The sequence below is a fragment of the Mus caroli genome, unplaced genomic scaffold (assembly GCF_978045245.1).
Source record: "Mus caroli unplaced genomic scaffold, Mus_caroli_1 scaffold_20, whole genome shotgun sequence".
Taxonomy (NCBI): domain Eukaryota; kingdom Metazoa; phylum Chordata; class Mammalia; order Rodentia; family Muridae; genus Mus; species Mus caroli.
In genome coordinates, this window is record NW_028227275.1 from 20321066 (window position 1) to 20336999 (window position 15934).

A 15934-nucleotide genomic window follows, 5' to 3' on the forward strand; every position below is an offset into this window, starting at 1 on the left:
GATTAGAGAAAGCCAACAGTTACGGGGAAGCAAGTGTCTGCATTTCTCTCCTGATGCCCTACTCTTCTGCAAAGGGACCTCACCCTTCAACCACGCTGAAGCATCAGCTCTCAGACATCCTGAAGAATGGCAAACGCAGATATAGTGCATGAATGTGAACAGTCAAGGAACCAGGAGGACCGAAGAGCTCCTCTTTGAACCTGGAAGTGGGGGTGGGCAGGGGCGGGAAGAAATCCGGTTTTGCTCTCCATCTCTTCTCCTCCCTTCTCTGGCCTGGTCCTCCTTCCCACTCTCTCCTCAGCCAGGCCTTGGAGCTATAACAGGAGAGATAACTGAAATCCCTCCACTCTGTCTCCCTCCAACCCCCGTGCATTCTTTAGACCCAGGTCGATGGTCCTTTGATAATGTTCAGAATGTAATCTCCTTTCACAAAGGTGACTAGGACGTGCCAGGTGAGTGGGGGTGGGGGTGCTCAGTTCCAAGGGGAAGAAAGAACACTCCCTCTCATTTTTTTTTGTTCTTTTTTGTTTTGTTTTGTTTTTATTTGTAACCGTAGACTGCCTTCTGGTCTTTTTTTTTTTTTTTTTTTTTTTTTTTTTTGGTTTTTCGAGACAGGGTTTCTCTGTGTAGCCCTGGCTGTCCTGGCACTCACTTTGTAGACCAGGCTGGCCTCGAACTCAGAAATCCGCCTGCCTCTGCCTCCCGAGTGCTGGGATTAAAGGCGTGCGCCACCACGCCCGGCTTGCCTTCTGGTCTTTAACACACAGATAAATCAGAAGCTCACAGAATGGGGGGGGGGGGGGGCTCATGTCTCGAGGAGTGTAGCAGAACTGTCTAGATGGGGTCAGAGGCAGGTGTGGGATTTCACTGTGCTTGGGATACCCCTACACCTGACATATTGCACTGGGTGTGATGAGAGGGGAAGACATGGAGGGGAGTTAGGAGGCATCTGCCTGATGCCATGTGTTGGGAAATCACTAGGCTTGTTCTCAGCTGACTTTTGAGTGTATCCTGACTTTATTTGAAAATGGCAAGCTTTCGGCAAGGCAACTAACTCCTGACTCCACACAGCATAGGGTCGCCTTTTCCCCACTCCTAAGTGACCTTGACCTTGCACAAAGAATTACCCATCACATTTTAAATGACCACTGCTGCGACCTCAGTGACAAGAACTGTCCATTTCATGTCTTAGTTCTCTAAGAAGAAGAAGCTAATCCGTGGCTTAATGTAAATGAGCAGAAAGCCCCCAAGAGCCATCCAGATATAATTGATTATTCAGCTTTTCCTTGTACCTCAGAAGTGGCAGGGTGACTCTGGCCATCTGCTGAAAACAGGGACTACCTAAGGTTTGGGACAAACAGGAAGTAGTGCTCAGTCAGAAACTTATCCAACCTGGCAACACACCTGATCATAAAAGAGAGCTACTGGAAGGGATTTGCATGCCCAATAAGGTTTCACTACCGAAGTTTACACAACGCACAGTAATCAGCCAGGCTGGCTGACTCCCTGGATCACATGACCTCGTAGAAACATGAAACTTGGCGATGCGCTCCAGCGAGTTTTACTTCCCCTGTGCAGGGGTGTTTGCCAGCAGCCTGCGGGTTGCTCGCAGAAGTCAGTTCCAGTGGCTTGAACTCTTGAGGCCAGAGCCTTACCATGCTGCTCCCCAGGAAGTCCAGGAGCTGCTGACATCCCCCTGGACAGCAACACATCCTCTCTCAAGAAAATGGACAAGCTGAATAAGTTAACTGTCCCTGCCAGCCAGAAGCTGAGGTAAGAGTTTCCCTTCGGATCCTTATTCTTCTTCTTTGCCCTCTAGGGCTCCTCCAGCACTCAGAGGCACCAAAACCATGGGATACTTGACCAGTGCCAATCGGTTAGCAATGGCTAAAAGGAAGTAGATCGGCTTTTTAAAGAAACGTGTAGGAGGAGTGAAGGAACCTGCTTTAGCTGGTTTTTGCCAGGGATGGGACAAAGAGTGAAGCTCTGGGAAGGAAGAAGATAGAAAATTTGATTGCCCACATGCTAGCAACAGCCAGCTTTCTGAGTCTGAGGAGGGGCTCGTCCACGGTGTGAAGAGCATTTGTGGTCACTGTCGGTTACTGTCTCTTGTTTGTTTTGTGGGTGTTCACCCTAAGTTTATTGGGGGAAACTACACGTCTCTCCAGTACCCTCATGACTATCTATTTTAGAAAGTGCTTAAGGGCCAGTCAGATGGCTCACTGGATAAAGTGCTGAATGTGCAGGTCTGATGACCTAAGTTCCATGCCCACAACCCAGATAAAAAAACGGAAAGAGAAGCAACTCCACAAAGCTGTCCTTGGACTCCACAGTCACTGCCAGCCTGGCACATGCATGCCCTGACACATCATGGCCACACACATTTCACACACACACACACACACACACACACACACTGATAATAACAATAACCGTTTTAAAAACAGCTTTGGCAACTTAAAGAAATCTATACTAAGAAAGACTAAGCCAGCAGTGGCCTAAGGCATACATACGTCAAGAGACCACGCAAAGATGACTTCCCAGGTTTTGAGTTTGAAGAGCGTTGTCTTCTGAAGTGGGGCTGATGACTCTCAGAGGCTGGAACTTTCAAATGTTCAAGGGTGCGTTATATTCCACGTGCAGGCTGGAACTTTGGACTTTCATGAGGTCATACTTAGGGGCTGGAGCACTGGAGATTCTGAGACAAATGACAAGAAAAGACATGGAGTTGGTAGAAGGACAGTCTTTCACGGTGGTGGCACCTGGGTCTTCTCACTCTGAGGGGTTTGGTGAGAGGCAGACTGAGAGGTACTAAGGGGTCCAGACCAGTGGGCAGCATCAGCTGGTCAGCCATTTTATAGAGGATACCCAGGAGAGCCACAGAGCCTTTAACATGGAAGTCAGAAGGTCCCACAGGCACCCTACGTCTTTTGCTGTGCATCTCACGGAAGGGAGGGGTAGAGCAGACGTAGTAGAAATAATAAGGGGGCCACAAAGTGGAGAAGAGGATTGGAGTAGCAGAGACATCTTCATGAAGATGATGCTTCAAGAATTAAGCTTTTGAGAGGCAGCTGAGAAAACAGATGGAGAACTGAGGGAAACGGGTTACATGCTGAGGGGGCTGTAACCTCACACGTACAGGCTGATGGGAGTGCAGTCTCAAATGTGGGCTGGTGAGAAAAGTCCTGCCCAGCAGAGGCCACAGAGTGGAACGTATGGGGTGAGAGGGCCCTGGGAAATTGGTCCTGTCTAATGGGGCCAGCTGGAAAAGAGCTACTTGGGGGGGGGGGGTCTAACCATACAGAGTTGGGTAGCGGCTGTGCTGTTAGAGAGTGACCAGGACGGATTGCATAGGGGAAGCTGAAGGCGCAGATTCTGGGGGTGCTGGGGATATAAGTCTCCTAAGCATCTAGAGTTAAAGGCACAGCATTGAGAAGGGACAAGCAGGGAGAAGTCAGAAGACCTGGCAGAGAACTGACAGGATCTCCTGTCGAGGCTGCTCTGAGCAGAGGTCCCATCGGTCCCTAACCTAAAGCCTCTCAAACGCTCAGAACGTGCTCCAGGGAACCTAGATGAGGATCGAAATAAAGAGAGCAATAGAATTTTAATCACTTTACGATCCCTCCCGGTGAGACAAAATTCCGTCTAACCATGGAGTGGGTGGTGGGCATTATGTAATTATATTACAGGCGAGAAGGCCACAATTATATTGCAGTTAATCACATGCTACGTCTATCCGCTGAGAGCAAAGCATCATTTCCCCACCCCCCTATCTCCCCCCCCCACCCCCGCACCTGGTTACTAAGTTGTCTGCACAGACTTGGCCCGTTTTTTTTTTTTTTTTTTTTTTTTTTTTTTTTTTTTATGAAATGTGCAGTCAGCGTGGACCTTTGCAAAGAAATGCAACTGTAAACAAAACAACTCAAAAAAAAAAAAAAACCACCTCAAATATTTTCTGTAAATACTGGACACGGTGAGAAGTCAGCAGGGGAGAGTTGGGCAGCAGCTGTGCTGTTAGAAAGTGACCAGGACCGATTGCATAGGGGAAGCTGAAGGCGCAGATGCTGGGGGTGCTGGGGACTTCAGGATCCTGAGCATCCAGAGTTACAGGCACTGAAGTGAAAAGGGAGACTGCGTGCCCTCCCCTGACTGGCCAATAGCAGTTTAGAAGGTTGCCCAGAGAGTTACTTGGCTCCAGATTGCAACGTAAATGCAGAAGGATATTTGGATTCTTGCAAATTCATCAAGGCTTATAGAGGAATGTGATCAAAGCAAAGCCAAGCAAACAGCAAATGATACAACAAAGCCATGGAGTGAGTATTCTGTTCACGAAAGGGGTGCGGTGGGATGACCGGGATCCAGGGGCTGCATATCCAGGTCTGAAGAAAGACTGGGAGCAGAGGGGATGAAGAGGAAGAGAAGAGAGTGAACCAAGGAAACAAAGGCAGGCGGGATTGGGGGTGTGGGTAGGGGATCCTCAGTGTGAAGGACGGAAGTCTCCCATGCCCCCCCCCCCGGAGGTGCTCACCAACACATCTTCCATGTACCAGAACTGAGGCAGTAGAGGTGGCCAGGAGAATATGGGGACATGTCTTTGTTAATATAAATTCCCAGACTTTCATTACTTTGGACTTGGGTCTTTGCCAGGACTTCCCTTTGCGTTTTAGAAGGTAGTGACATCATCACGAACTCGCCTGAGACCTAGGTTCTCAATTCTTCAACATCGAATGTCCGTAGGCTCACACAAGTGGCACACATTGCTGTGTGAGCATTTGGGGATCTACAGAGCTCTGGCAGCGGTGCTCTTCGGTGCTCTTCCCGTTACTGTTACTAACTTGAAAATGAAATGTTACATTTTAAACAGCTTCCCCACCTGTGCTTGTGCATTTCCCTCTGTAAGGCACATGAACGCATGCCCATTTGTTGGCGTCAGTGGAGAATGTCTTTGACATAAGGCCGGTCAAGCCACGCTTCGTCAAACTTTCTCTTATTGGATAGAAGATATAGTATTGGTTTTGATCAGACAAAGTAAGGTGTTTGGTTTTTTTTTTTTTTTTGTGACATTAGGCGAGTTTACTTAATTTCCTCATCCCCAGTCTCTTCCCCTGTAAGACAACAAAAGTTATAATAATAACACCAATGCCATAGAGCTATTGTAGGAATTAAATCAATTGTCGAATGAAGCAACTGGCATTATGACCCTGGCACCATAATTACTGGGTCTAAAAAAAAATTAGTTATTAATGTAGCCATCATGATCATTCTTATTAACTGTTCTGGATAACAGAAGGCTTTATGCTGGCCCCTGGCTCATCTCCTGTTGGTCTCGTTTATTCTTTCTGTGTAGGACATGTTTGTTATTGAGTCTGGCATCTGCAGCATTTAGCTTTGCATGAATTGTGGACAGGACACACATGTCTCTCAGGCCTCGTCTAAGTTAACAGTGAAACTGCTGGGGACAGAAGACTCTGTCACAGATGTCCAGGCCTTGCTGCCTAGGGTCTTACCTTGGGATTTTCTCTGACAGACTCTGGGATATTGCTCTCTCTTCATGTCCTGGAATTTTCCATTTAGGGGTTTTCAGTTCCTTGACTTTCCACATTAAGTTCTTTAGAAACCAATCCAGCTTTCTTTCACACTTCCACCCCTCCCTCCCTCCCTCCTCTCTGGCTCTCCCTGTTTCTGACAATGGTTTCGTGAGCAGCCCTAATTCTGACTCATCCTCCTTGCACTGCCCTTCTGCCTACTCACCTGCCACACCCTGCGGTCTTTATTTCACTTCTATCTGTGTTCTCTTCTTCCACACCATAGCATCCTGAGTTTTCCACAGTGCCTGATCTACATCCTTCCACAAAGGGGTGATTTAGTCTAACAACTCCCAAGGCTCTCTGTAGCCCTGAGCTCTGTGACCCTGTAAGCATGGGGGGGGGGGGCATTTCTGACACACATCTTACATTTTTTTCTAAGCTACTGTGTTCTCCCTTGAGCCTCGAGAAATACTTCTGATGTATTCAGAAGAAGGATGGGGCTGACTCCAAAAGTCTGCTCTCTGTTGCCAGCTACCAGCCTCGGGTCCCCAGAGAAGTGAGGTGTTACGTCTCAAGCATGAAAAGAACAGACTAAGAAGATTCGGGGCTGAACCCACACACTCGCTATCTATCCTTTAAAGTCTTCTTAGTCGCATATGCAAATCTCCAGCAGTGTTTTTGAGACACAGCTTTGCAAGGATCCTCCGTCAGCCAGTGTGGCATCCCTAAGACTCTCTCCTTCTGAGCACCCATCAGGCTAGAGGAGTAGATTTTGAGAGTTCAACTTTTTATTTCTGTCAGAGTTTTATCTGGCACTATTATAAATCCATTCCATATCTCCCCTCCCCCTGTAAAATGACTCCTTGCTTTGATCTTATCAAGGTCTCTGGAAATGGTTTCTCTGATTTTATGTGAAGGATCCAGGTCTACCTTGCCTTAAGTGGGGTGTTCAAGGTTGGTGGCTGATCCTAGATCCTACCTCTGAGAAGCTTCAAGGCTCCTGCCCTCTGTAAACAGAGCCTCAATGGAGCCTTTAAGCCTGCTCCACTGGAATGTCACAGGTGCCTCTCTCAGACACCTGTAACTCTGGGCTGATAATTATATCTCAGTGGCTCCTCTTTGTGTTCCTGTATTTCCTCTTTTTCATTCTGACAAAATGCATGCAGCATAAAAGTCACCATCTTAACCCCTTTCGAGTGTACAGTACAGTAGCATTGGGTGCTTTCATCACCTTGTGCAGCTGCCATCACCATCCATCCCCAGGACTCTTTGGTTTGCAAAACGGGAACTCTGCTTGCTGAGCAGTAGGTTCTCACTGCCCTCCCACTCGGAAACCACAGTCTACTTTATGTCTCCTCTGGGAACCTCAGATACCTGGAATCATGCCCTGTTTGTCTTTCTGTGCTCGACTTACTTTGCTTAGTTTAATGCTCAAGATTCACACGTGCTGCGTCGGGACATCATGTTTTAATTTCCCTTGTTTGTGGGCAAGTGGCACTTGGCTCCTTCAGGGGTAGCCTTGCTTCTCTTGGCTTGCCAGGTTGGATAATGATGCTTAAAGACTCAGGGATGGAATTACTCTTCTCATCTTACAGCCTCGCTGAATTTCCTAGGTCCCTAGGAACTCGGAATTCTAGGGACCAGTACACATTTGGTGTGGAGGGTTGGGAGGGTAGGGAAGGAAATGATATCCATCACTCCAGAGCTGTAGCCTGAGAGGGGGCGAAATTCCATCCCTCCTCTCAAGGGTCCCTCCAAGAGAGTGGGAATACCTAGTAGGTGACACTGGGGCTGTCTTCTAAGTCTCACATGCCCTCTACGCTCCCCAACTCCATGTGAAGCAGCAGCCTCTGTGCTTGCTGATGCTGGGTCTCAGGGATGTGCAGCTACTAAGAAACCTTCTTTTGGGGAATGCTTCTAGACAGTGTATTGAGCCTCTTTATTAGTGGTACATTTTCTGTCTTCTGGTCTCCGTCCACCAGTATATTAGCCACTTCTCTCATCATTATGACAAGAGTACCCGACAGAACAACTTCAGTGAGATTACCTTAGTTTTGTTCACAACTCAATCATCGTGGGGAGGGCATGGCTTGGTCAACAACACTGGGCACCTGCAGCATGGCTTGGATACGTCTCGGAAGATCAGGAAGCAACGAGTTTGGGATAGAACCAAGAATAGATATTACCTTCAAGGTCTGCCCCTAGATACCTGCTTCTGTTGGCTAAGCCATGGTCCCCAAAGTTCCACAGCCTTCCAAGACATCATCAAACACATGAGCCTATGGGTCCTTTGTCATGTAAACCATGATAACTGGAGTGTGTTTGTCTTTCTCTCTACTGTCCCAAATCTTATTCCACAGCTGAGAAGTGTTTGCTTCCTGAGGCATCCTCTCCGGGCCCCTGTCCCATTCACCTGACCCATGCTGTTGGCTTGTCTTTACCTCCTCTCTGAAACAGTACACTGGCAGCTATGCTTGCAGCCTTAGACTTCATTCTGGTGTTCTCACAACTCTCCATGACAATGGAGTAGGCCTTTAAAATGCCATGTGCTCATCAATGCCCATTTCTAAAGCAAAGAAGCCAGGGTAAGAACACTGGGTGTCTTCTTGCTGGGCTACACTTCTCTGTTGGTCACTTGCCTGCTGAAGGGACCTCAGTAATGCAGGAGCATCTCTGCCTCCAAGAAATGGGGTCTCTGGGGTCCCCAGACCTTCTTCGGACTTCTCTCCCTCATACAAAGAAAGCAGGATACAGGCAGCCAGGCTACTGATCTTCCTTGGGTGCATGGCCACACACACTGAAAGACCCACATGTAGTTTAACCTTCTGTTGGCATTGGCCTTAGTAACTTCAATGAGAGGTCTTGTCATTTTACACTGGACCCTGGAAATATGCAGCCAATGCTGATCAAAGTGTCTACGTTGTAGTATGCCTGCTTGCCTATGTAAATATGTGGTGTCTACAAAGAAGCACTGAGGCCCACTTTTTTGGACATGAGAGACATCTCCCAAGTCCCTTCATATCTCAAGTAGGAGAGCTGAGACCAGAAAGACAAAGCCATGCGTACAGGTCAGTGCCAATAAACCCACCTCTAACACTTACACTTCCGTGCTGCCTTGGATGAAGACTTGGGGAAGTACAACATCCTTTCTCCCCTCCCCTCTCCCTGAGCGATGTACTGGCTAACAGAGTGTTCTAGCTTAGACAGTGCTCTATACGTACCCTAGTCAACTAGTTTAAGAAGCTAAAAAGGATGGACTGGAGAGTCAGCTCAGTGGTTAAGAGCTCTTGTGGTTGTGAAGGACTGGGGTTTGATTCCCATCTCCCACATTGGAGGCTTACCATCTCCTCAGGCACAAGGCACATACATAGTGCACAGACATATAGATGGATATGCAGGCAACACACACATAAAATAATAAAAATTGAAAATAAATTAAAAGGAGACTGCTTACTTGTCAGAAACCTCCAGGGGGCTAGATGTGGGTATAGTTCTAGTCATCGCAAATTTTCAAGCCTAAACTTGAATCCCACTGACTCAGCTTGAGAGGTATCATACACTGATGTGTTTTACAGTGGCTGAGCCGGCAGTGCTTCCCATTGTCTGTGGGTAAGTTATAATTACAAAGAGCATAGCTGGCCTTACCTGCAGGCTGGGCATGCATCACCAGTGCAGTATAATTTAGGAGGCACCCTGGGAAAGTGTCTTTGCTATGATGGAAAGAGAGTTCCTGTTGGTTGGAATCAGGCAGACCCAGGTCTGGCTGCCTGCTCTGCACTAATTAGCTCACAGTCTTTGAAAGGGGCACTAAATCCATTTAACCTTGGCTCATTCATCTGGAAGATAGAAGTAATACTACGTACTAATAAAATACACAGTGTATAACAGGGGCACTGTAACAATGAATAAAAAACCAATTGTGAGAATATCCTTTTCCTACAAATAAGCATTGGCTTCAACTTCCTTGATGCACAAATTATGTCCTTAGAGCTGTCCACAGTATTTTGAGGCTCTGCTTCACAATCACATCACTAAGTGTAGTAGTTATGGACCCTCGCTGTTCCCACACCAGCACCAGCCAGGAACCATTGCTCTGAGAGCTAGCGTGGACCCAGAAGCAGATGCTATGCCCCTGCCTCCGGCTCAGAGATTATTTGGTCAACAAGGTTTGTGAGTTGAATGAGCAGAACACTGCTGTGGATAAGGAGGTCAGTGGTGAAGACATCCCCAAGGGAACAGAGTTCCCAGTAGGAGGCTATGCCTATGGGTGTTAGAACAGAAATTGAGGGATCTAGGCTTAGACATAGAATGAATGTCTTCCTATGGCCCCACACATACTTTAAGCCAGTAGTTCTCAACCTGTGGGTTGTGATCCCTTTTGGAGGTGGGAGGGGTTGAATGACCCTTTCACAGGGTTGCCTAGACCATTGGGAAAACACAGATATTTACATTATGATCTATAGCAGTAGCAAAATTACAGTTATGAAGTAGCAACAATGGTTGAGGGTCATCACAGAGTGAAAAACTGTATTAAAAGGTTGCAGCATTAGGAAGATTGAGGACTACTGCTTTAAACTATCTGAGAGCTGTAGTCCTCTGTACTCAAAAGGTCAAGGCAGAAGAAGTCGCAGGTTCAAGGCCAACCTGGGCAACTTAGAAAGACCCTGTTTCAAAATAAAAAATGAAAGGAGGAACTGGAGATATAGCTTAGTGATAGAGTACTTACCTAGCATGAATGACCCTTGACCCTTGGCCCTTGACCCTTGACCCAATCTCTACTACTGAAAACAACAATAAAACAAAACCTATACTTGGTTCAGGTGTAAAAATATGTAGCAAGAAGAATAAAGTTTGTTTTTAGGTACAAAAAATTGCACATATGTACACACACACACACACATATATATATGTATACACACACATAATACACATAGACACACACAAAGAAGGAGACAACAAATAATTTATTTTTATGTGCTAGAGTCAAGCACTTACAGGAGAATATACTTTCTTTAAAAATTGTAATTTTGTTCATGTGTTTTGCCTCCATGTATACCTGTGTATCATTTGCATGCCTAGTGCCCAAGGAAGCAAGAGAGGGTATCAGATCCAATGGAACTAGAACTACAGATCACTATGAGCATCCATGGGGGTAGTGGAATTGAACCTGCATCCTGTAGAAGAGTAGCCATTGCTCTTTACCATAGAGTCATCTCTCAACTTCTGATAAATCTATTTTCAAAGAATAAATGGAAAGCCAAACATGGCGACACACACCTGTAAGGCCAACACTAGACAGGCTGAGGCAACGAGGCAGACAGAGTTCAAGGTCATCATGACCTACATAGTCAATTCCAGGCCAGCTTGGGTTTTATGAGGTCTTGTCTCAACAAAGCTAAACAAAACAACTGAAATACAGAAAAGAAAATGGAAAGTGGAATGCTAAGTTCTTAGAAAGCCACATTCTACATACATGTGATTTGTAAAGGTTTTAGTTTAATCATATATTAATTGTATTAAGTAATGGGAGAATTTCTGGCTCAACAGCATATCCACATTCAAGGATCTCTCAGTTGCCATGCCAACCACAGATCGTTGGGCCTGTATGCCTAGTGCTATATTTTAGGGTGAATGTTGTCATATCTTAAAATGATGACAGCACTGCGGGGGATGAGGACTGTGGAACAGCCTTGCCTAGAAAGTGCTAGGCCCTGCATCTGATCCTACATCACACACTCACACACAGTCTTGTACAATCACATACAGCCTCATACAGTCACACAAACATACACACACACACACACACACACACACAAGCTATTCATTTAATACCCCAAAAGTAAGTTGAAGAAAATGATATGCTTTAAAACTGTTACTGACTGTTCTGTGCACCTGGATGGTGGCAGTGGTTGTATGACCTTGTGAGTTTTCTAAACATTGCCATAGAAATGGTGAAATCTGCATTGTGTGTGTTTTGCTACAATCAAAAGCTTGTATGGGCCAGAGAGACAGCTCAGTAAGTCTTGTGCGCGCCCGCCTCGCCAGCAAGAACGAAGCTGCAACAGGATCCTTCTGCACACGTTTATTGGGAGAGCTTGATTGCAGAGGTGAAGAGACCCCAAGCCCAGAACTGGTGCTGCTTATATAGGCCTAGGAGAGGCATGTCTCACACCCGGATTGGTTGTGCTTGGGTTATGCTTACCACCTCATTTGCATGCCTACATCTGATTGGTTAACTTGTCTCTCATCTGATTGGTTAATTCTCAAAAACCTCATCTTGGCAAAAAAAAAACTTTACTGCCTATGTATGCGTGGTGGCCAGCGGAAGCCAGGGCCACCCTGCAATGGCACATGTGGCTTCCCACAAGTAAGTGAGCTCGCCAAGCTGAGGTCCACTCCCTGGACCACATGGTATGTGTGTGTGTATGCGCGTGCATGTGCACGCGTGTGTGCACGAGCGCTCGCACACATAGATAGGTAGATAGGTAGATAGGTAGATAGGTAGATAGGTAGATAGGTAGATAGATAGATAGATTTTTAAAAATTGATAATGCAGTCTATTTAAGAGGTCATGGTCAAAGTTTTCTTTGACTAATTCGACATAACTTCATTCTCTTTAAATGTATTCCTTTGTCTTGTGTTGTGTGTGAATATCTGAGTTTACTTAAGCATATGTAACAGTGTGTGAGTGTTTGTTCATGTGTGCACATGTGTTTGGAGGCCAGAGACCCAAAGCCCCAGAGACATTGTTTCATGTTCAATTGTTCTCTACTTTGTTTGTGAGTCTGGTTTCTCACTAAAGCTGGTGTTCAAAGACTAAGCTGGACTGGTTGGCTAGCAAGCTCTCTGGTCATCCTGTCTCTGCCTCTGTAGTGCTGGGGTTACAGGGACACCCACTGTGCCTACCTTTGTTACATAGATTCTCGGAGGTCACACTCAGGTCCCCTTGCTTGTGTAGCAAAAACTTTATGGAGTGTGCCTTCTCCACAACCCTAAAGGTATTCCTGATGGACATTTCTTCAGGCTTTTTGAGAATTGCAAAGTTTCTTTTCAACCTTCTACTCCCCCCTCTCCCCCCGCCGGAAACACAAGATGTTCCCAATGTCTCTCTTTTTAAGTCAAATCCCAGAAAGAAAAGTTTAACTGGGTCAAATATTTTCAGGACATAGGAAACTTCTTCTTCAAACCTGCTCTTTACTCTAAACAATGTTTTGAGGTTTAGCTGCAGGAATGAATGCCTCGCCAAGCAGGTGGCAACACTGTGCAATACCACGTGGTCACAGGCAAGAGTCCTTTTTTCCAGTTGAGTCAACTAAATTTTGTTTATGTTAGTATTCATTAAATATACACAGTGGGTTTTGTTATGAGATTTACACACACACACACATACAGCATTTTGTACACTTAAACATTTTTTCTGCTAACATATAATAATTATATAAAATGATAGGATTCATTCTGGGGGGTTCACACATGTATCTAACGTACTTTGATCATAGGAGGGGTGAATTGAATGACTCTCACCCCTCTGTGACCCATTAAGTTAGCTTTAAAAAAGATACACTCAAATTCTTTAAGCACATTCATTTCCTAGAGAAGTATTTCCAGAATATTCTAGCAGCAGCTTTGAAAGACTTCTTGACACCTGCTTTTACAAAAAATTTCTAGCTGCTTTGGCTTAGAAACTCTGTTTTGCTGTTGTTATTATTGTTGTTGTTCTCTCTCTCTCTCTCTCTCTCTCTCTCTCTCTCTCTCTCTCTCTCTCTCTCTCTGTTTGTTTGTTTTTGCTGGTAATGGAGAGGCTGGGCATCCTAAGCTTCCTTAGATAGGACCTGGTAGAAACAGTGAGCATATGAGAATTAATTAACAGGCCCGGCTCACCCAAGGGCCTCCCTCTCTATGGACACAGAAGCCCCCTGTAATTGTTTGGGTTATAACTTGCTTTTTTTTTTCAGCCTCTTGGAGAATCTTTACTCCCTTCCATGAAGCATGGGTGGTAAAAGCCCCAGGGCAGCAGGGCCCTGCATTCTCAGAGAAGAGAAAAAAAGCTGTAGCCCTGAAGGCACCAAGGGCTTCTAGCCACTGAAATCAGAAAGAGAAAGAACCATGACAATGTTTGTGGTCATATCCAGCAGCAAATCTTCCAAGAACAGGGTGAAGACAGGATGATAGCACAGGTTTTTGGTCAGCCCACCTCTCTCAATGAGGAGAGTCCCCAGTCAATCTGCCTGACAGGGTAAATGGGATCAGGACTTTAAATAATATTGGTAGAATCCTCTCTGTTCCTGATTGTAACAAGTGCAGCCCAATTTCTGCCTGTGTCTAACCTGGCTCAACAGTGTAGACACGCCAACCACCAGCAGCAAATAGTTGTAGATGTTGGTGGGAGAATAGAGACGGCGAAGGATGCTTGAAACATCTGTGATCTACTTTCCATGGTTAGTGGCTGTTAACTGTGAGGTACGGTGTCAGGCAGGCAGGGGCTTTATGCTCCAGGCTCCACGGGGCCTTTCTGCCTAGGCCATTAAACAACAGTGCTTCTTCCAGCTTCTCTGTTCAATCACTACCAACATGTTCCAGGCCTGGAGATCCCCACAGCATCCCCTTCTACTCTCACACACTACCTTTTCTCCTTACCTCCCACTGCCATCTGCCTCTTCCTCTTTTCTTTCTGCCCGTCCCTAAAGGCTGAGATACACAAGAACTCACACCCCCCACTAGCAAAATGCTTGACCTTGGAAGTCAATAACAGGGTAGGAGTGGGGACACATGCATCCTCAGTATGACTGCTGGGCAGGTAGGGGGACTGTGTGCCATCTTCAAAGATAGAATGGAGGCTGTCCATAGAGGCTCATGGTGAAGCTGGTCACTTCCCCAGAAAAGGGCCCAAGTTGAAATAAATCTGTGTACTGTCCAGAGCGAGCACAGGTTATGCACTTTGAGGTCACATTTCAGTTTGTGTATCACCTCTTACTAACAATAGGACTACATGAATCCTTCAGCTTCCCTGACTACATGTTCTCATCTCTATAAATGGGGCTCTCATAGCAGTATGAATATGCTACTGTAGATGTAAAAGATGGTTAATGTGCTTGTCATGATAGACAATGGGACAAAACTAGGAGCTACACAGCGAGGTTGTGACACACTCAATACCTGGTGCATGATACAGAACAAATGCTAAGGGTTCCTTCTGTTCTGGTTCCTTCTCCAAGGCTCTGGGCTGGCCCAAGGGTGGCTCAGTCTTTCAGCTCTGTCTTACCCGGTATGTGCTTCAGTCAGAGTTCCCGTGGTTGTGGCCCAGAATGGAAGAGGTGCCTCATTCCCATATATCCCAGCAGGAGATCTGAGCCAGGTGGGAAAGAGGAAAAGAAACAAAAGAAACAAAGCAATTTTCTACTAAGGTAGCCCTGGGACAGTCACCAAATCTCCCTAGAACTTAATTCTCTCCCTTGGGGCAAGAGGAGACTGACCCAGAACATGGCAAGGTCTCTGCCACTTCTAAATTTCTATGACTTCATAGACAAAATAAGAAGCCTAGATTTCAAAACTAGACAGTCTGGAACAGCACTGTGCTCCTTCTAGACCTCAGTATTTGCATCAATAAAATGGAATGGGAACCCTAGGAGGCATACTATGGCTACCCTGCCATGGAAGGAACCACCAAAATGTGTCCGTAATTACACCACATTGTTCAGAAGGAAGCGAGTGTGGGTGCTGAGTTCACAAACCTAAATATAACACTATTAATGCCACAGGAAGGTCAAGCTGGAGGAGGTGGGCATGGGGAAGTTGAGACCAGAATATGGAGGAAGGAGGCTAGACTTCAAGTGGGGGAAGAAGAAGCCCGTTGGAGGATGTCTGTGGCATGCAAATAACAGGGCAGTCTGCTTCAGAATGGTGGGTCGGGAGCCAGAAGATGTCTCCTTTGAGTCGGAAGTTATCCGAGAGGATTCTGTGTAGGACTGAGAATCCTTGGCTTTTCTCTGAGTTTTCAGAGGCCGGAGGATTTGGGCAAGCCAGGAAATGGGGAGGGATTTCTCTGTCCTCTGCTGCCATCACAGAGGGCAGCAGGATTTATATTCAGCATAATTTTGCATTCCAAGCTTGGCTAGCTCCTTGAACTTTGGAATAAATAAGACAAACAGACAACAACAACAACAAAAAAACCATGACACCAAACTTCAAGGAGTCTGGAAAAAGAAGTAAATCAAGGTAAATAATATTTTGAGAAAAAAAATACAAAACTAACCCATTAAGAACTAAATATTGGAAATTGAAATATGAGGCCAGGAAGATGATGCAACAGTTAAAGCATCTGTCATGCAAGCTTAAGGACCGGAGTTCAGATCCCCTGAGCCCATGAGAATACCCGGTCAGTGGGCACGGCAGCCCACCTGCAACCC

General features: G+C 46.0%; 1 protein-coding gene across 1 annotated transcript in view; it reads left to right on the forward strand.

Annotated features, from left to right (window-relative positions):
* The first annotated feature begins 1435 nt into the window (after nt 1–1435).
* Blnk (B cell linker) overlaps nt 1436–15934 on the forward strand; it is a 65108-nt gene continuing 50609 nt past the window's right edge. Inside the window, exon 1 of the mRNA XM_021152187.2 lies at nt 1436–1773. Coding sequence (XP_021007846.1) covers nt 1727–1773 — 47 coding nt within the window. The 5' untranslated portion in view covers nt 1436–1726. The remainder of the gene's footprint in view (nt 1774–15934) is intronic.